A 15,894-nucleotide genomic window follows, 5' to 3' on the forward strand; every position below is an offset into this window, starting at 1 on the left:
AAAGCATGGACCTAATAGGTAGGAACATGAAAACGGCTGCAGAGCAGTCTCTACATTAACATGATTGGCTACTCCGTATTAGGCCAAAAACCCGGCAGTCCTTGCATATTTTATCACAATTATATGGCCATTCTATGCACAATCAACGGTCATTATGATCAAGCTGCAAACTATGATTTCCCCCCAAAAGCCTCTGAAAATGGACCAACAATTTTGCAGAGCATGGACATGTCTGATATTATTTATAGTCAAGGGCTGAACAGATTGGGGACGGCTTATTTCGGCGACAAAGGATGATTTGAAGCAGTGCCGTTAAGATAAAGTGTCCGTGGGAGCCCAATTTGTCCGTTCTAGCTATGCCTTTAAATGGCGTGTTTGGGGCTAAGTAGTGGGCGGAACGGCAGCGCTCGTGAGTGGGAATCTGGTGATAGGCCATCAGTCGCGCGGAGCGAAGTGCGCTTGGAGATGTTCGAGAACGCACGCAGGCTCACAGAAGCGCCGCTGAGCAGCCTGCCTCGCTGCCTCTAACCTCCCCATCACCCCAGCATCACTCGCCAACTTGTTTCTCGTTGGACCTTACATCTTTCTTTTTCTGGAGCCTCTTGGTTTACCGACTGGAATAAAATGAATATTTTCTCTACACCGTAGAATTGGTAAGGATATTTCAATTCATTGTATTTTTCGGTGCTCAGGCTACTGCAGTTTATCTGATGTCTCGTGTGTTTCCGATGAGAGTAGTTCAGTCAAGTGTGTCGAGATAGTCACGTTTTGCCCTGCAGTCTGTATGTCTTAACAGAATGACGACAAAAATGCCTTTGCTCGATTCAGTTTGTTTTAATCCTCAGAGGTTAAAGCGAGCTTTATGATACTCCGTCCATCTTGCCAAACATGTCAAACCTTGTCGACGTTTCTAAATATTTAATGGTTACAGATATGATGAAGTTGCAGGGTGCTCCTAACAACGAGAACTGCGGCAAGAGTAAGGAAATAAGGAGTAAAGAACATTTCCAGAACGAACCACACGGTAAATGGGACTTTAATCTCAGCATCTGAGATCCCACGGTAGTACATCATTTGTAGAGGACAAACCGAGGAAGCGAACAGGACTCTAGTAAACCCACCACTACGCGTGTGAGGGGAGATCTCGTTAAAAATTAATACAACGCAATGACCATTAACCTCGACATTTTGGATGCTAACTCTCTTGACCGCAGAAATGCTCGTGTCGACGTTAATATATTATTAGCGTGATGAACTAGGAATGTGTATTTCCTCTGACACGGTGTTTGGGAAGAGGTAACTGTGAACAGAGGTCATTATATAGGCTACTTTTAAAATGTGCGTTTCTGCCTCACATTAACTACCTTTAACGTGTCTTGCCTTATGTTCACAAAACACATATGCCCAGTCCACAAATAATTAGGCTTTTGAATGTAAAACACAACAGAGTCTGTGTTATTATTCAATTCAGTATGTCTTTGAATTTAACATTTAGACACCAGAGAGAGAGAGAGACAGACAGACAGAGAGCGCCGCAATTCTGCTATTCTGTCATCACAAGAAATTCGTTGCGTGATTTGATGTGAAATTAAACTGTCCTACTCGACGAGAGGAGAAAATCCGCTCCCGGTGGAATATCTCAAAGCTGGAGCCCTCATGTGCTGGAAAGAGCCAGGGCTCGAGCTGTGCACCGGAGACGCTGTGATCTCCACAGGATGAAGAAAAAAAAATCAACCTTTAAAATGCCAGTGGAATAAATTCCACCAAATTATTGAAATTTCCTTATGGCTGATTTACAGATGGCCTACATTTTGTTCAAGAGCACATCCTCTGAGATGTTTTACATTTAAGCCCCTGGAACAGTCATCATTATAGGACAACAAACTAACATTATTCTGTTTTTTTTTGTTACATGATGAAACTGGCCTCATCCGACCCATTCTAAATCCCCTTTCCTCCTTTCTCCTTCTACTACTGCAGGGTGACCAGTTGTGTTAGCTCCTCAGTGTACTGCTGTAGTACTCTGCTCTGTGCTGTGCAGTGCTGGGCGGTGTGGTGCGGTGCTGGTGTGGTGTGGTGCGGTGCGGTGCTGCTATGTTGTGTGCAGAGCCCATCAGGCTCAGGGCAGGGTTCTCCAAACAGGGCCAGGCCCACTGCTGGTGTGACAGCCTTGATGTAGAGGCTCCGGCACTACACATCCTCCAGCAGCTGCTGCTGCTTTTGCAGCAACCGCCACGCACGCTCGCTCGCCCGTCCCCGTTCTCGTCCTCGCCAGGCCCCCTCTGTCATCATTCCCCGGGCCAGGGGGCATATCTTTGTGTGAATAATGGCTTGTCTGTTTTCATTTTCGTCTGTTTGTCATGCCGTAGTATCCCCCCATACTGCATTTTCACACACATTGCGAAGGTGCGCGCGTTCCTTCTTTCTGTCTGCCGGTAAACAGAGGGTTTTTCATCCCCAGGTGCTGTTCTTTGAGATTCCACCACACACCCACTCCCCCTCTGAGAAAATAACAACTGCGGAATTTCTTGAAGCAGGCTTCGAGGTGGAGGGGACGTGTGTTAAATCAACAAGGAATCAAAGGATTTCATGTGCACGCGCTCATGTTGGAAATGGGGAAGTGTCCCAGAGCTTTGGATCCTCAACAGTCCATGGGCAGAACAGATCAAAAAGCCTCACCAGTCAAAGCTTAGCCTGTATTAATGAAAGTGGTTAACAGCATCACTAGTTAAAAAAAAGCTTGACGGTAGAAGAGGCCTTACTCAATATAGCTAAAATGAATGACTGGGGTTGCACTTTAATGACTTCGATAGCCGTATAACATCTCTTGTTTTGTGCCGTTTCAGAACATGTCATTAGAAATAAGTCAATTTTGAGGCACAGTTTGGTGATAAGTAGAGTTCTATTGCCACCAATATCCTATTCTCCCACCCACCCACCACCACCACCACCACCACCACAACAACACCACCACCTCCAACTGCACCACACCCCACACCGTTATTTTTTTAATGCTTGTCAGAAGGACCAGTGGCTGCGTGTCCGTTCCAGTTCATTTCATTTGCTGCTGATTATTTGTCACTCGATGCTGCAGCCTTTACGCATGTAATAAATCCTAAACACACACACACACACACACACACTCACACACACACACACACACACACACACACACACACACACACACACACTCACACACACACACACACACACCCTACACCTTCACGCGTCCCCACCATTCCACCACCCCACCACTCCCAAGCCCTCTGTTGATTGCCAGTGGACTGATGCCGGTCGTCAGATGGAGATGGTATCATGTTTCATGGAGAGAGAAAGGCAGGGAGGGAGGCTGAGGCAGGGTAGGCTGGTTACATTCAAAAAACTGCACCGTATACTGTACACACACAAACACACACACACACACACACACACACACACACACACACACACACACACACACACACACACACAAACCCACACATCGTTAAAACATCGTCACAGATGCTAAAGGGAATGAAACGTCTACCTACATGGAATGACGAAATGTATGTAGATAGAAAAACGTTATCATGCCCCAATATGGATTTTGATGTTACAGATCCTGGGTGTATTCGTGCTCGGTGGGCAGTGTTGCCAGATGTGTCTGACCAAATGCCGCCCAAAAGCTTCTCAAAAACCGCCAAAATGCGCTAAATTCCGCCCAAATTCAACAAATTACATTGACTTCTATAGGCCCAAAACGGCTGAAAAAAATGCCAAATGCCCAATTTTTACGATTTTTACCTGCAGACGCTCGTCCCAAGTAGCCCAATTGGGCGAAAAGAAAAGGTAAATGAAAGAAGGAAGAGTGAGAAAGAGCGATTGTAAGAGAGAGAGAGAGAGAAATCTTTAGAGAACTGAATAAAGGGGGAGAGAGCAAGCGAGAGAGAGAGAGAGAGGGGGGGGATAGAGAGGGATAGAGAGAGAGAGAGAGAGAGAGAGAGAGAGAGAGAGAGAGAGAGAGAGAGAGAGAGAGATGGGTAGGTAGGCCTGGTGTCGTCAGATATGCACTTGATGCATTAGTGGCAGTAGCAGGGTATCGGTTACCTGAACCCAATACTATAGCTCCTAGCGCTCCCCTGCCTTGCCTTGCCTTGCCTGCCTGGCCTGCCTTGTATTAAGTATTCAGGCCAGGTGGTTCAGGGGCCTATTGTGTTCCAGTGTGCTGGAACCAGGGCTTTGAACCGTTATTTTTTTCCAAACGTTCCGTTCCGAACAGAAACGGAATTATAACGTTTCCGGTTATGAGTTCCACCAATAAATTGACGTTCCCGAACCGGTTAGAACAAAAAAATATTGTTCCCGGAACGGTTAATTTCGTTCCTGTCAGCTGATTACTCCCCATAGGCCTAACTGACGTTAATTAACCAAGAAAGACGGAAGTGCAAATGAGTCAGCCTACATTCCAAACTGTTTATTCAAATGGATGAAAAGAATATCCTCCAGAATTTTGTCATTCAGGGTCGACCTAAGCGGAGAAGCGGAGAATAAACCTCAATGATGAAAAAGTAAAAAAAAAAAAAAAAAAAAAGTCACGGGGATCGCTATGATGGACATTGTGAGTTTGTACATATTTGAAGCGGCCATGGATGCCCAATAACGTTGAACATTCTTGTGTGCTTTACATGCGCTTCTCTGCAATGTCTTACAATGATGCAATGGAAACTCTGCCCTTTTGTATGACAGTGGTTTCTCTTATTTAAGATGTGGAGTGGAGACTTTGTAATCCACAGCTCTCTCTCCATTCAGTCAGAGAATGTCTGATGTCACACAGGACATGAACCTCAGCCGTCATGGTAACGTGCGCAGGAAAATAATGACTTTTTTTTTGTTTGAGGAACAGTATTAACCGGTATTAACCGGTTACCATTATTTTTAAATAAGTGTTCCCGTTCCAGAACATAAAAAATAATAACGTTTCCGGTTTCGTTTCTGTTCCCTGTAAAATACAAAAAGTTCCTGGTTTTCGTTTTCGTTCCTTGAACCGGTTCAAAGCCCTGGCTGGAACTGCTCCTATTGGCTGGCCCATTGTCTGGGAGAAGCCACTGGCAAAAACTCCAGTGCAATGCATACATAGGCTTCTTGCTTGGGCTGGCGTGTGTGTGTGTGTGAGTGGGTAGCAGAGTAGGCAAACACGGTATACGGTTTCAACGTGAATCATCAAGCACGGGTCCGCTGCTGACTAGCTAGGCAAACACTAAAAGAGTGTACGGCAAATACTAGCTAGATGAGGGGACAAAATGAGATTGAATGCTAAATACTTTCCCAAGCCCTTGATTTTATATAAGCTTAGCTGAACCTGTCACAGGGGCATAGGCTTTATCCATTTGGGTTTGCTCCACAATTTCATGGCCTTATCTTCAAAGGACTGTGGGGAAAAAAGAGAAAAAAAGAGGAACAATCTACAATCAGGCAGCTGTTGAGAAAAGGGATAAAGGGGTTGGTAGGATCATTATTCTTTAAAAATGTCCTCTGATATTATTTCACTTGCAAGTGTTCAGCCACTGAGGGAAATGTGGTTTCGGATTTGCATTTATAAACACTGGTGGTTTCAAGTAGTCCCTCGACAGTGGTTGTGCATGTTCTGTAGTAATATAAATGTGTGTTTCTTTAACGGGGCTTCAACATAATTCAGCAAAATATGAAAGTGTTTTATCCTCGAGGCTTAAAAAAATGTTGTTGGTTCAGCGCTTCTTTCCCCCCTGTTATATTTACTCTGTGTCATATGTGCTTAACTTGTACGGTTATTGGGAGGGAAAACGCATCTCTGCATGCCTAATCAGATGTAAACCTTTTCTGTCCCTATTGGCAGTTGCGTCATTCTGGGACGGAGACGATTGCAATGGGGCTACTCTTCAGATCTAAATCCAACATGGAGGACACGCGTTTCAACCCAGTCAGCCGCCTCAAAGGGATGCCGTCTGACGAGCCACTCTAACATCAACCTATTAAGCCCCAGCTCCACGTCGCCACCCCAGGGCGAGGGAGTGCACCGCTCAATCTCTTCCTCTAACAGTCTGGATTTTATGGAGAAGATATCTAGACCATGCCAAGGGTCTCAATGTGCTTTTTGCAACAAGGTTTTATTTTTTTCTCCCTGCTGGAATTGATTTGAAGGTTTCCGCCTCCAATAGCCAATCACCAATGAGGGAAATGCAGTGAATGCACTTTACTCTTCTACAATAAGCCTTCATTGGAAGTTCCCATTTTGTCAATATCTAGCTCTTTAAATCAGCCTCCTCAAAAGGAGATCTGTCATTCATTGAGTCATTCTCTAGTTGTTCACTGTCGTTGACATTTATCAAACACAATGAAGCTCCACCACCACCAGTATCCTCCTCACAGCACGTGCCTAGTGCTCTGTGCCCTGGTGTGGTCGTCCTGGTCCCTGGCATCCGGGTTGGAGTTCCCAGGCTCCGAGGGCCAGTGGGCGCGCTACCTGCGCTGGGACGCCAGCACCCGCAGTGACCTGAGCTTCCAGTTCAAGACGCGGGCTTCCGAGGGCCTGATCCTCTACTTCGACGACGGCGGCTACTGCGACTTCCTGCTGGTGGGCGTGGCCGAGGGCCGCCTGCAGCTGCGCTTCAGCGTCGACTGCGCCGAGACCACCATCACCTCCGACAAGCTGGTCAACGACAGCCGCTGGCACTTCGCCACGCTCAGCCGCCACAACCTGCGCACCCTGCTGGCGCTAGACGGCGAGAGCAAGGCGGATGAGGTCAGGCCTGAGCGCCAGTTCATGAAGATCGTCAGCGACCTGTACGTGGGCGGCGTGCCGCAGGACATACGCGCCGCCGCGCTCACCGTGCCCGCCGTCAAGGAGATGCCGCCGTTCAAGGGGATTATTACGGACCTGAGCTACGGGAACCAGGTGCCCACCAGGCTGGGCAGCGCCAAGGTGCGGCTGGAGATGGAGGGGCTGTGCACGGAAAACCCGTGCGAGAACGGCGGCAGCTGCACCATGGCGGACGGAGAACCCTATTGCGACTGCTCCAGAACCGGGTACATGGGGAGATACTGCAACGAACGTAAGTCATACTCTGCCATTTAGTTTTGTTACTATTATTATCATTAGTATTATCATTATATTACTTTTTTTTTATTGCCTGGATAGGCCAATTCTTTTAATCATGTACTATGCTGTAAGCTCAGTAATGATCAACATTTGCATGCTACATTTTATCTAAGAGTCCACTGCATTCCTTTATAACACAGTTTTTTGATATCAAATGTAATATATCATACTTCTCATGCATTAACATGTTCATTTACATTTTTTGCGTCAAGACAGTTTCTGTATTCTGTATAAAGTTGTCTGGTTCGTCTGAAAGGTATGACATAAGAAGAATATTTTTGACTTTTATGGCTTTCCAATAGCCTTAAGCTATCTAAGATGAACACATAGCACTAATATTGTTACAGTAGCACATGTGCTGCCATGTTTCTGACACTAACCCCTCACGTACTGTAGATTTTGTGTTGTCACTCTGTGCTGGTTATGTGGATTTGAATAGGCAGTGCCTGTGACAGGCCCTTCTGTGTTGGTCTGTCTAGTGGGGAGGGATGCGTGCTGGTAACATGCCCAGTGTGTAACCTCACAGTGTCAGATCATAGTGGATGTCTGCTCTGATCAGCCCGCCAACCAAGGTGGCTGCCTCGGGACTTTTGGATGTTGGATGTGTCACTTTCTTGCTCAAAAGTGATAAAAGATAAAAACACGCGCACACCCTCTTTCCACTCTGACAGTAGCTTTAATACCTAAAGGATTTGGTGTTAAGATGTGGTGGCAGTAGTAACTGCAAAAAATGATGGTAAGACCCAAGTTCCCCTTTGGTGTGATGTGTTGCTGTTGGTAGATGAAACTATCGCTAGTCATTCATAGTATCTGTTTGTATTGTACCGCTTTGGGAAGACAAATCGCCCTATACATAAAACTACAACTGTAAGTTCTGTTGTTTTTCTTTACAAATGATTCAGCATCTGCATGGTGTAAGGAACACAGAAGGTACACAGTGCTTTAATGCAAAAGGAGGCCTTTTACTCTTCTTCCTCTCAGCCAAGATGGCTTCCGCTAGCATCTTATTAAAGCGCGTTAGCGCTCGCTACACAGTGGAAACACTGTAGTGTCTCTCCTTCAGCTGGGTGGGGTGACGGTGTGTCGAGACCTACTTTCAAATTATCTCCACTGCTGACTCACGGTGTATGTGTGTGGTTGTACGAATGACTCAGTGATTAAAAGTCAAGCTGCGCACTGAACACTCCCGCACCAAATTATATTCACAGGACTTTTCGAGGGCAACTACGCTGGGTATTGTGTTTTTTTTCACATTTCTCTTTTTCTCTCTTTCTTTTTTTGTGTGGAGCGATTTTGGAATTAACCTGGCAATTTTATCTCAGTGCAGTGTAGTGTAGCAAGTATGTTAGTCGATCTCTTTTTCTTGTGGTTCCAGTAGATATGCAAGTGACTGATCCCACGGTAGGCTCTCAGCTTGAGGCAGTGAGGCAGAGTACAGTATACTACACCTATTATATAAACTTTATTACAGGCTCGAGGCCCGCAAGAGATACAACACAATACATAAATCAATAAAACAATACATCACATTCATATATACACATTTTATATTTTAAAAATGGAATCTAGTAAAATCACTCATACCAGTGGTCCCAGAGTTTAGACATGTGCTTTACATAGCTACGACTTGGATCTACTACCTGCTCAATAAGATCGTTTGTTGAGCGATCCAGCCTGTTCATAAATTTGAAGGTGAGATTTCTCAACAATGCCATGAAAGTAGTTAGACCTAATTTTCAGAACAGCTCACTTGCTCTGGTACTACTCATTGTTTTTTCAGGTGAATCCTGAGACAATTATCATTAGCTCCTTTCAGCCTGAGCAAACTCTACTTCCTTGTATCATACCCAGAGTGGAGCTGTGTATAGAGGGTAGCAGTAGGTTCGAAACAGGTTGACTTTAACATCTGTACTGCAGAGGAGGGTCGCTGGATTGTCTGAAGGACACACTCTTAATCATTCAAAGGGGCCATGTGTTTTTTTTCTCCACTGCATCTATATTGTGCAGTACCACATAAAACATGACTACATACAGGAACTCTGAATTAAAAGAATGTGTGAACCTGAGGTAAGAAGATGCCGTCAGGTAAAATTGACATTTAAAATACAATATGTAGTGAGTTCATGATATTATTCATTCACACATGACTTTGCTGCCTACAAATTCAAACATGAAAAAAGAGGTAACTTAATAAATAGATTCAGGCAGCAAATATAAAGACGTTCTCATAGCAATGTTACAGGGCATAGTGTGGAAGCATAAAGGATACAGAAACCAAACAGCAAACATATGGCATAGGGCTTGTAGTATCGAACCAAGAAATCGTGATACGCACAGTCACAATATTCTATCGTGATGCAAGAAGGCAGTATCATGATTCGCCCTTTTGAAGTTCTGTTATCCTTCAGCCCAGAAAACAACCATGATGTGATAGTGCGTCCAAGCTTCGAATCAATGTCATTATTATTTTTAAATGTAAAAAGTAGCCTAGTCTACCTATAAACAATCATCAGAAAGATTTTAAAAATCATGGGGTTTATCGAACTGTAGTTCAAAAATCGTGACACAATCCGAATCGTGAGTTGAGTGGATCATTACACAGCCCTAGTATCAGGGCCGGCCCTTGCTATAGGCAGTATAGGCAAATGCTAAGGGCACCACTCCAGTAGGGGGCGCTGCACCAGAGAATCAGGGATGGAAAACAATTGAATGAATCTAATCTACTCTAATTTTAGGAGTCTAATATATCCATCACAATGAACAGAATTAAAGTAAAGCAACATTAAAAACAACAAAACAACTGCAAAACAACCAATGTGTTGGGCAGGGCCAGGGTGGCAGCAAACTGAAAAATTGTAGCGCGTAGGGGGCGCTGAACTCATGCTCACCTATGGCAGCAAATCGACAAGAGCCGGCCCTGCCTAGTATGGAGGCAAACATTAGAATTCTCATGACTCTATAGCCTTGTTTACAGAGGCTTGGTTCCTGCATGAGGGCATGACTGCACTGCACTCACAGTCTTGCCGCAGGGTTTTGGGTCTAGTCCTGATGTCTAATGCATGACGTCAATCACGCTGCAGTGTTGTTGGCTATAGCAGAATAATGCCGCGTCCAGACCAAGAGCGAACTACGCTGCCTGGTAGCGTGGGTAGCAGAAGAAGTTTCGCCTTGAATTCGCAGTATTCGCTGCAGACGCAGCATTGACATGTTTGATTCAGCTAATCACATTACGACTCTGGTTTGACAGCCTGGGACATTCGGAGATATGAACGTTCCGACTGGTTTTCGCCGAACAGCGAATTCGCCTGCGATTAGATTTAGTTTAATCGTCAAAATTCGCTCTGGTCGCGCAAGAAGCTTCGCTCCTGGCGAATTCGCTTTGGTAGCGCAGGTCGCGTGCCCTCCATTGAGAAATAATGACTTCCGTCGCTTCATTCGCTCCGTTCGCTCCTGGTCTGTACACAGCATTTGCCGTAGGGCCCAATACTTCAAGTAAAAAAGTGTATTTTCCTCAGCTGTTCATGATGTTGCCCTGTCGCTTTAGCCATGTCACGTCTGAGGAGATGAGGACAGTGGCACAGTAAACATTTCCTCAAACTACAGATGTGGGACTGTGCATATGTCATAAAACAACACTAGAGTAACTGTGTATGTGACTCATATCCTTGGCCAATCACAGAGATGTGCTGTAAGTCACCTCAGTCAATGGCACACATGTCCGTTCAACCAACCCATGTCCAATTATAATAAGGCTCGATGCATGACAGCAGTATACAGTGTGTTATGAACTATTACATCACATTATGTGATGACAAATAATGCCTGGGGCCCAATGCATAGTATTTGTCCTATATGGTTCCTCAGTGCAGTCCATAATAGATACTACAGCCAAGGGTGGCGGAATGAGTTTTAAAGTGGTGGTGCATTTTTTTCTTAATTCTTTATTTCTGAACAATGTTACTGCTGCTGCACTCCACTCATTTGTCTGCAGTAAAAGTTGAGAGAGCCTCGGCCTTTTAAAGAGCCCAAAAGTGGGAATGTGAATGCACCACTGCATCCCCCTTTCCAGCACCTATGACTACAGCAACAAAAAGAACCTAAGATGTCATACAGAAATTCAGATCATGTAGCCTAAGGTGAAAAACACGAAAGGTGTGGGACTCGTATGTTGTATGTAATTAACCTGCTTGGATGTCCCCAACCTACTTAACACATTTCAAGAATGCTCATCAATTATGGAGCATAGACCACAGTTCATGTACACGCTGGTTAATATTTCAAGCCAATAGGATTAAAACGAGAAATGTTTTCTGTCTGTAATGACCTAGTCCATCTTTCTACTTTAGAAGTTCTACACATTTTTGATGAATTCAATAACCTTTGGCGAAATTAATATATTTTTGTTTGATGTATTTTGCATTAGTTGTAGTGTCGTTGACCTGAGGAGCCCTGATCTCCTTTAGTATTAGCGTGTCAACTGGCTAGCCCTGGGTCGGCCATGCCAGCCACTATAGTTTATGGATGGATTCCAATATGCAGTCTTCCGCCCACCCTTGCTCACTTGCCTGTTTGTGACCTCATGATGATGTCACTGACAACAGAAAATTAATTTCACATATTGGAATGCAGCCTAGGTCTCAGGCAGCAATAGTTAATAACTTACTGGTTAAAGTTAGAACCCAATAAATCTTTGGTTCAGCTGACATTTGATTACTGCAGCCAGTGGATTTCCTCACAAACTAGACTACATACTACTTTTCCTCAGGAGCGGAGCTATAGGGGGGGCAAGCAGGGCATTTGTCTCTGGGCCCAGGGCCTTCCTGTATTGGTGTTGGGGGCCTATTGTGGGGGCCCTGTCAGTGTTTTGCCCTTGGGCCCTTTGTGCAACTGCTCCGCCACTGCTTTTCCTACATCCTTCCCTCACATGGTAAGGCGAGACAGATTGCATCATTAATGTCGTTCATTTTCAAAAGAAAATGTATGCTGCTCATTCACAAATTCAGTCTTTCATGAATTTCATCAATTTTTACTGAGTAATAAAGTGATATTTACTGGTCTGATTAAAGTAGCAAGATATCTATTACCGGAAATTCAAATGGCGGACATGAAAAAGATAAACCTTTTATATATGAAATGGGTAAAATTCCAAGTCATTGAATACTTGAAAATGTATGGAGGTGGTAAATATTAATGAAGAAGCTAAGACTTGTGAATGGGCAGCATAAATTCAAAAAAAAAATGGAATGTGCATAATATGCAGCTGAAACGTGCATAATAGTCCAGGCATTACTGGACAACTGAGAACTACTGGTTAGGGATTTCATCTACGGACCCGAAGGTTGCTCTTTAGGATTTTATAATGGTAGGAGTGTAGTGGGTATGGGAGTAGATATCACATTCCACTCATCCACGACTGAGGTGCCCTTGAGCACTGCACCTAACCTGAAGTCACTCTAGGTCAGGGGTGGGGAACCTTTTTCATTTGAGGGGCCACTTCAAATTCATCCGAGGGCCATAAAAGTAGGCCGAGGGCCGTATTACGAGCACAAACCAGGATTTCCCCCTGCACTTTAGGTCTATATTGAAGGCAGCTACCTTTAAAACAGTCCCCCACCTTCTCTAGGACCCCTGAATATAACTTAATTGTATTGCAAATGTAATTTCTAATATTCCTTTACAAAGTACGTCATATTTCATGTGAAGCTGCATAACATTAAAATCATATCGGGGGCTGAATAAAACGACCTCAAGGGCTGCAAACGGCCCTCGAGACATAGGTTCCCCACCCCTGGTCTAGGTAATGTCCCTGCCTACGTAACTCACTACCCAAGTCACTGTGGGTTGCACAGTCAGCTAAATGTAATGTAATTTGTAGTAATTCCTCAATTCATTGCCTGGTCCCTAATTGTAGAGTGGCTCATTTACTAGGCGGGTCTAAAACATTTGCCAATAAATGAAAGCCTTTTCTTTCTCTATTATAAAGCTACCTCAAAATATAACCTGTGCCTATGTGTGACCTGATCCAAACATTGTTTTTGTTAATACTTGCCCGCGCTATTATTTGAGGAAATATGATATGTGTGTTAGTTATAAATCTCAGGTAGGCATGATTATTTACTTGAAGGAATGACGGCAGTGACGTCTTAGCAAGAAAAATTGATAGTCTGCTCCTTTAATATGCTCTGCTGCGGCATGCAACAGTGAAATAAGGAGCCCCACACTCTCTTAAGTCATCTATAGATTAATTCGGGGGGGCCATGAGCGCTGCCGCGAATGGAAATGAGGGAGTCATTTTCAGTGTCTGTGCGAGACCTGGGCCCACCCCAATAGATTAACTCAGCCCTGCTGATTGTTGATCTGGGGCCGCGGTGGTGAACGTGCGTGCTGTAATTAGCGGACATAATGAGAAGAGAAATGGCCAATTTGCCCATGAAAATGGGTGGACAAATAACAGCTCTAAATTCAGACCGACACCAATCTCTACCCCCAAATAAGCCATGCCATCTCCCATCTTCTGCCCCCTTCCCCACACATATGTTTATCTGCCCTACCCAACGAAATTAAATATGAAATACTGCACACACACACACACACACACACACACACACACACACACACACACACACACACACACACACACACACACACACACACACACACACACACAGAGCATTTCTCTTTTCCCAATAACTGCCCAGTGGCCAGAAACACACATCCTCCCCCTGTAATCCACTCATCTTAAACATACAACACACACACACACGCACACGCACAAACACACGCACACGCACACACACACACACACACACGCACACGCACAAACACACGCACACGCACACACACACACAAACATACTTTTTACATGCCTCTAAACCCCCACCCATAATTCTTGTATACTACGGATAACAGTAGGAGTCGACACGGCAACACGGCACGTCATGTGTGCCCACTGCCTGTTGCCGTATGGTGCTCAGGGCTGTTCTGGCCATCTGGCATACTGGGCATTTCCCGATGGGCCCTGCACCCTTGTGGGCCCCTATTTTCAGAAATATAACAACATTTCTGAAAAATAGGGGGCCCCACGAGGGTGTCGGGCCTACCGGTGAGTCATTTCTGCACCGCTAATTATGAGGGGCCCCCTATTTCTCCACCCCGGGCCAGCCCTGATGGTACTGACCCTGCATCCTCCAAAGCAACAAGCAGTAGCTTTTAGAACTCTACTATGCCTAATGAACAAGAATAAAGAAAGGATAAAAAACCCGCACTAATTAAAAGCCACAAACACATGCTTAGGATACTGGTTGAATGGGGGAGCTGTTGAGTGATGTCAGGAGTGGAGCCGGCTGTCAGCGCTGTGAGGCCTTGACAGCCTGGCCGTGTGAAGCAGCAGCAGTCCTCCACGCGCCCCTAGGAGCACACAGATGGCACAGGCCTACAGTACATGTAAGCTACAGTACGTTGCTCAGTCTTTTCAACAAGTCCATGCAATCAGCGTGCGTGTTAGCATCTAGCCTTGATGGCAGGTGCCGCACACATTGTTTTGCTGTAGGGGAAATGAAAACGATTTTTTTTTTTTTTAAAGCTAGGCAAATTTTTGATGAAGCATACAAAAACTGAAAAAAAATAGATGGCTGAAATGTTTGAGTAAGAATGATAATAATAATAATAATAATAATAATAATAATAATAATGATCATGAAATCTACATTGAGAACAGGAGTGTGTGTTCCTTTTTTTGCACAAGTAAGCCTTCTGTGATCAGAACCTCAAAACCTTGGTGTGCACTGGTAACCTCTTCAGGTAAATTTTTGATCCCTTAGGATCTTCACGAGATATGATCACATGCAATATGATGGTGAAGCCATCATACAGTTATCTTTCTCTCCATACCGCACGGTTTGTGTATACTCAGCGTCGACACTAGCTTTTAGCTTTATATGGCTCTACTACCAGTCTTAATGGCAGGTGGTCCGCCATTAAGTTTATGTAAGATGTTTCAGGCCTGTCGGCAGTATCTTGTATGTGGTCATTATGTGATATAAACTCGCTCAACAAGCCTTACAAAGATCTTGTGTATGGTTATGTCATAATGGCCTCCCCAATGTGTTTCTATCGCTAGCAGATAAACATCCAAGCAGCGGGATGCATTAAAGCTTTCTTTCTGGATTCAAATGAAATTCAGTAAATTCCTGTTCAGGGGTGTGTTTCTCAAAGGCGTAGTTGTTAGCCAGTTAGCAACTTAGGTAGTTGTCAATGGGAAATTGCATTGCAAACAACAAAGTAGCTAACATAGTTAGCAACTATGGTTTTGAGAAATACACTCCATTACAGTGTGAATGACAAGAAAATTATTAAAACCAAGTGAAGTTGCGATATGCTATCCACCGGTAACATGTGGGTTGTTATAACTTACACCAGGCCATGCCACAAGGAAATAAGCCACAACGGCATGGGTGGGGTTGAGCAGCAGATTAAAGACAATAAGCGATGTTTGGCGTTAACACATGTTCAATCTGGCCTGCTGCGCGGAGATCAAAGAGTCACGAGTCAGTGACAAGCAGAGTCAGGATGAAGGGCATCTGCCACTCACCAATCAATCACTGTCTAGAGCCTAGCCGCTAGGCTAGAGCCTCGCACTTAAGCACTTCAGGCTTGCCGTTTGATCCCAGTGAAGACGGAAAAAGACAGTTATCTGTAATGAACAGCCATAGTTGTTATTATTACAAAAGATTTGCAAGCCACCAAGCACACTTGAAATACACAGTGTGGTCCAAAACTAG

General features: G+C 44.6%; 1 protein-coding gene across 1 annotated transcript in view; it reads left to right on the forward strand.

The window, feature by feature from the left end:
* Nucleotides 1-492: 492 nt before the first annotated feature.
* Nucleotides 493-15,894, forward strand: part of nrxn3b (neurexin 3b) — a 523,292-nt gene continuing 507,890 nt past the window's right edge. The window contains exons 1-2 of the mRNA XM_063223293.1: nucleotides 493-653; nucleotides 5,852-7,067. Of these exons, the coding sequence (XP_063079363.1) occupies nucleotides 6,350-7,067 (718 nt within the window). The 5' untranslated portion in view covers nucleotides 493-653; nucleotides 5,852-6,349. The remainder of the gene's footprint in view (nucleotides 654-5,851; nucleotides 7,068-15,894) is intronic.

The sequence above is a fragment of the Engraulis encrasicolus genome, chromosome 18 (assembly GCF_034702125.1).
Source record: "Engraulis encrasicolus isolate BLACKSEA-1 chromosome 18, IST_EnEncr_1.0, whole genome shotgun sequence".
Lineage (NCBI taxonomy): Eukaryota > Metazoa > Chordata > Actinopteri > Clupeiformes > Engraulidae > Engraulis > Engraulis encrasicolus.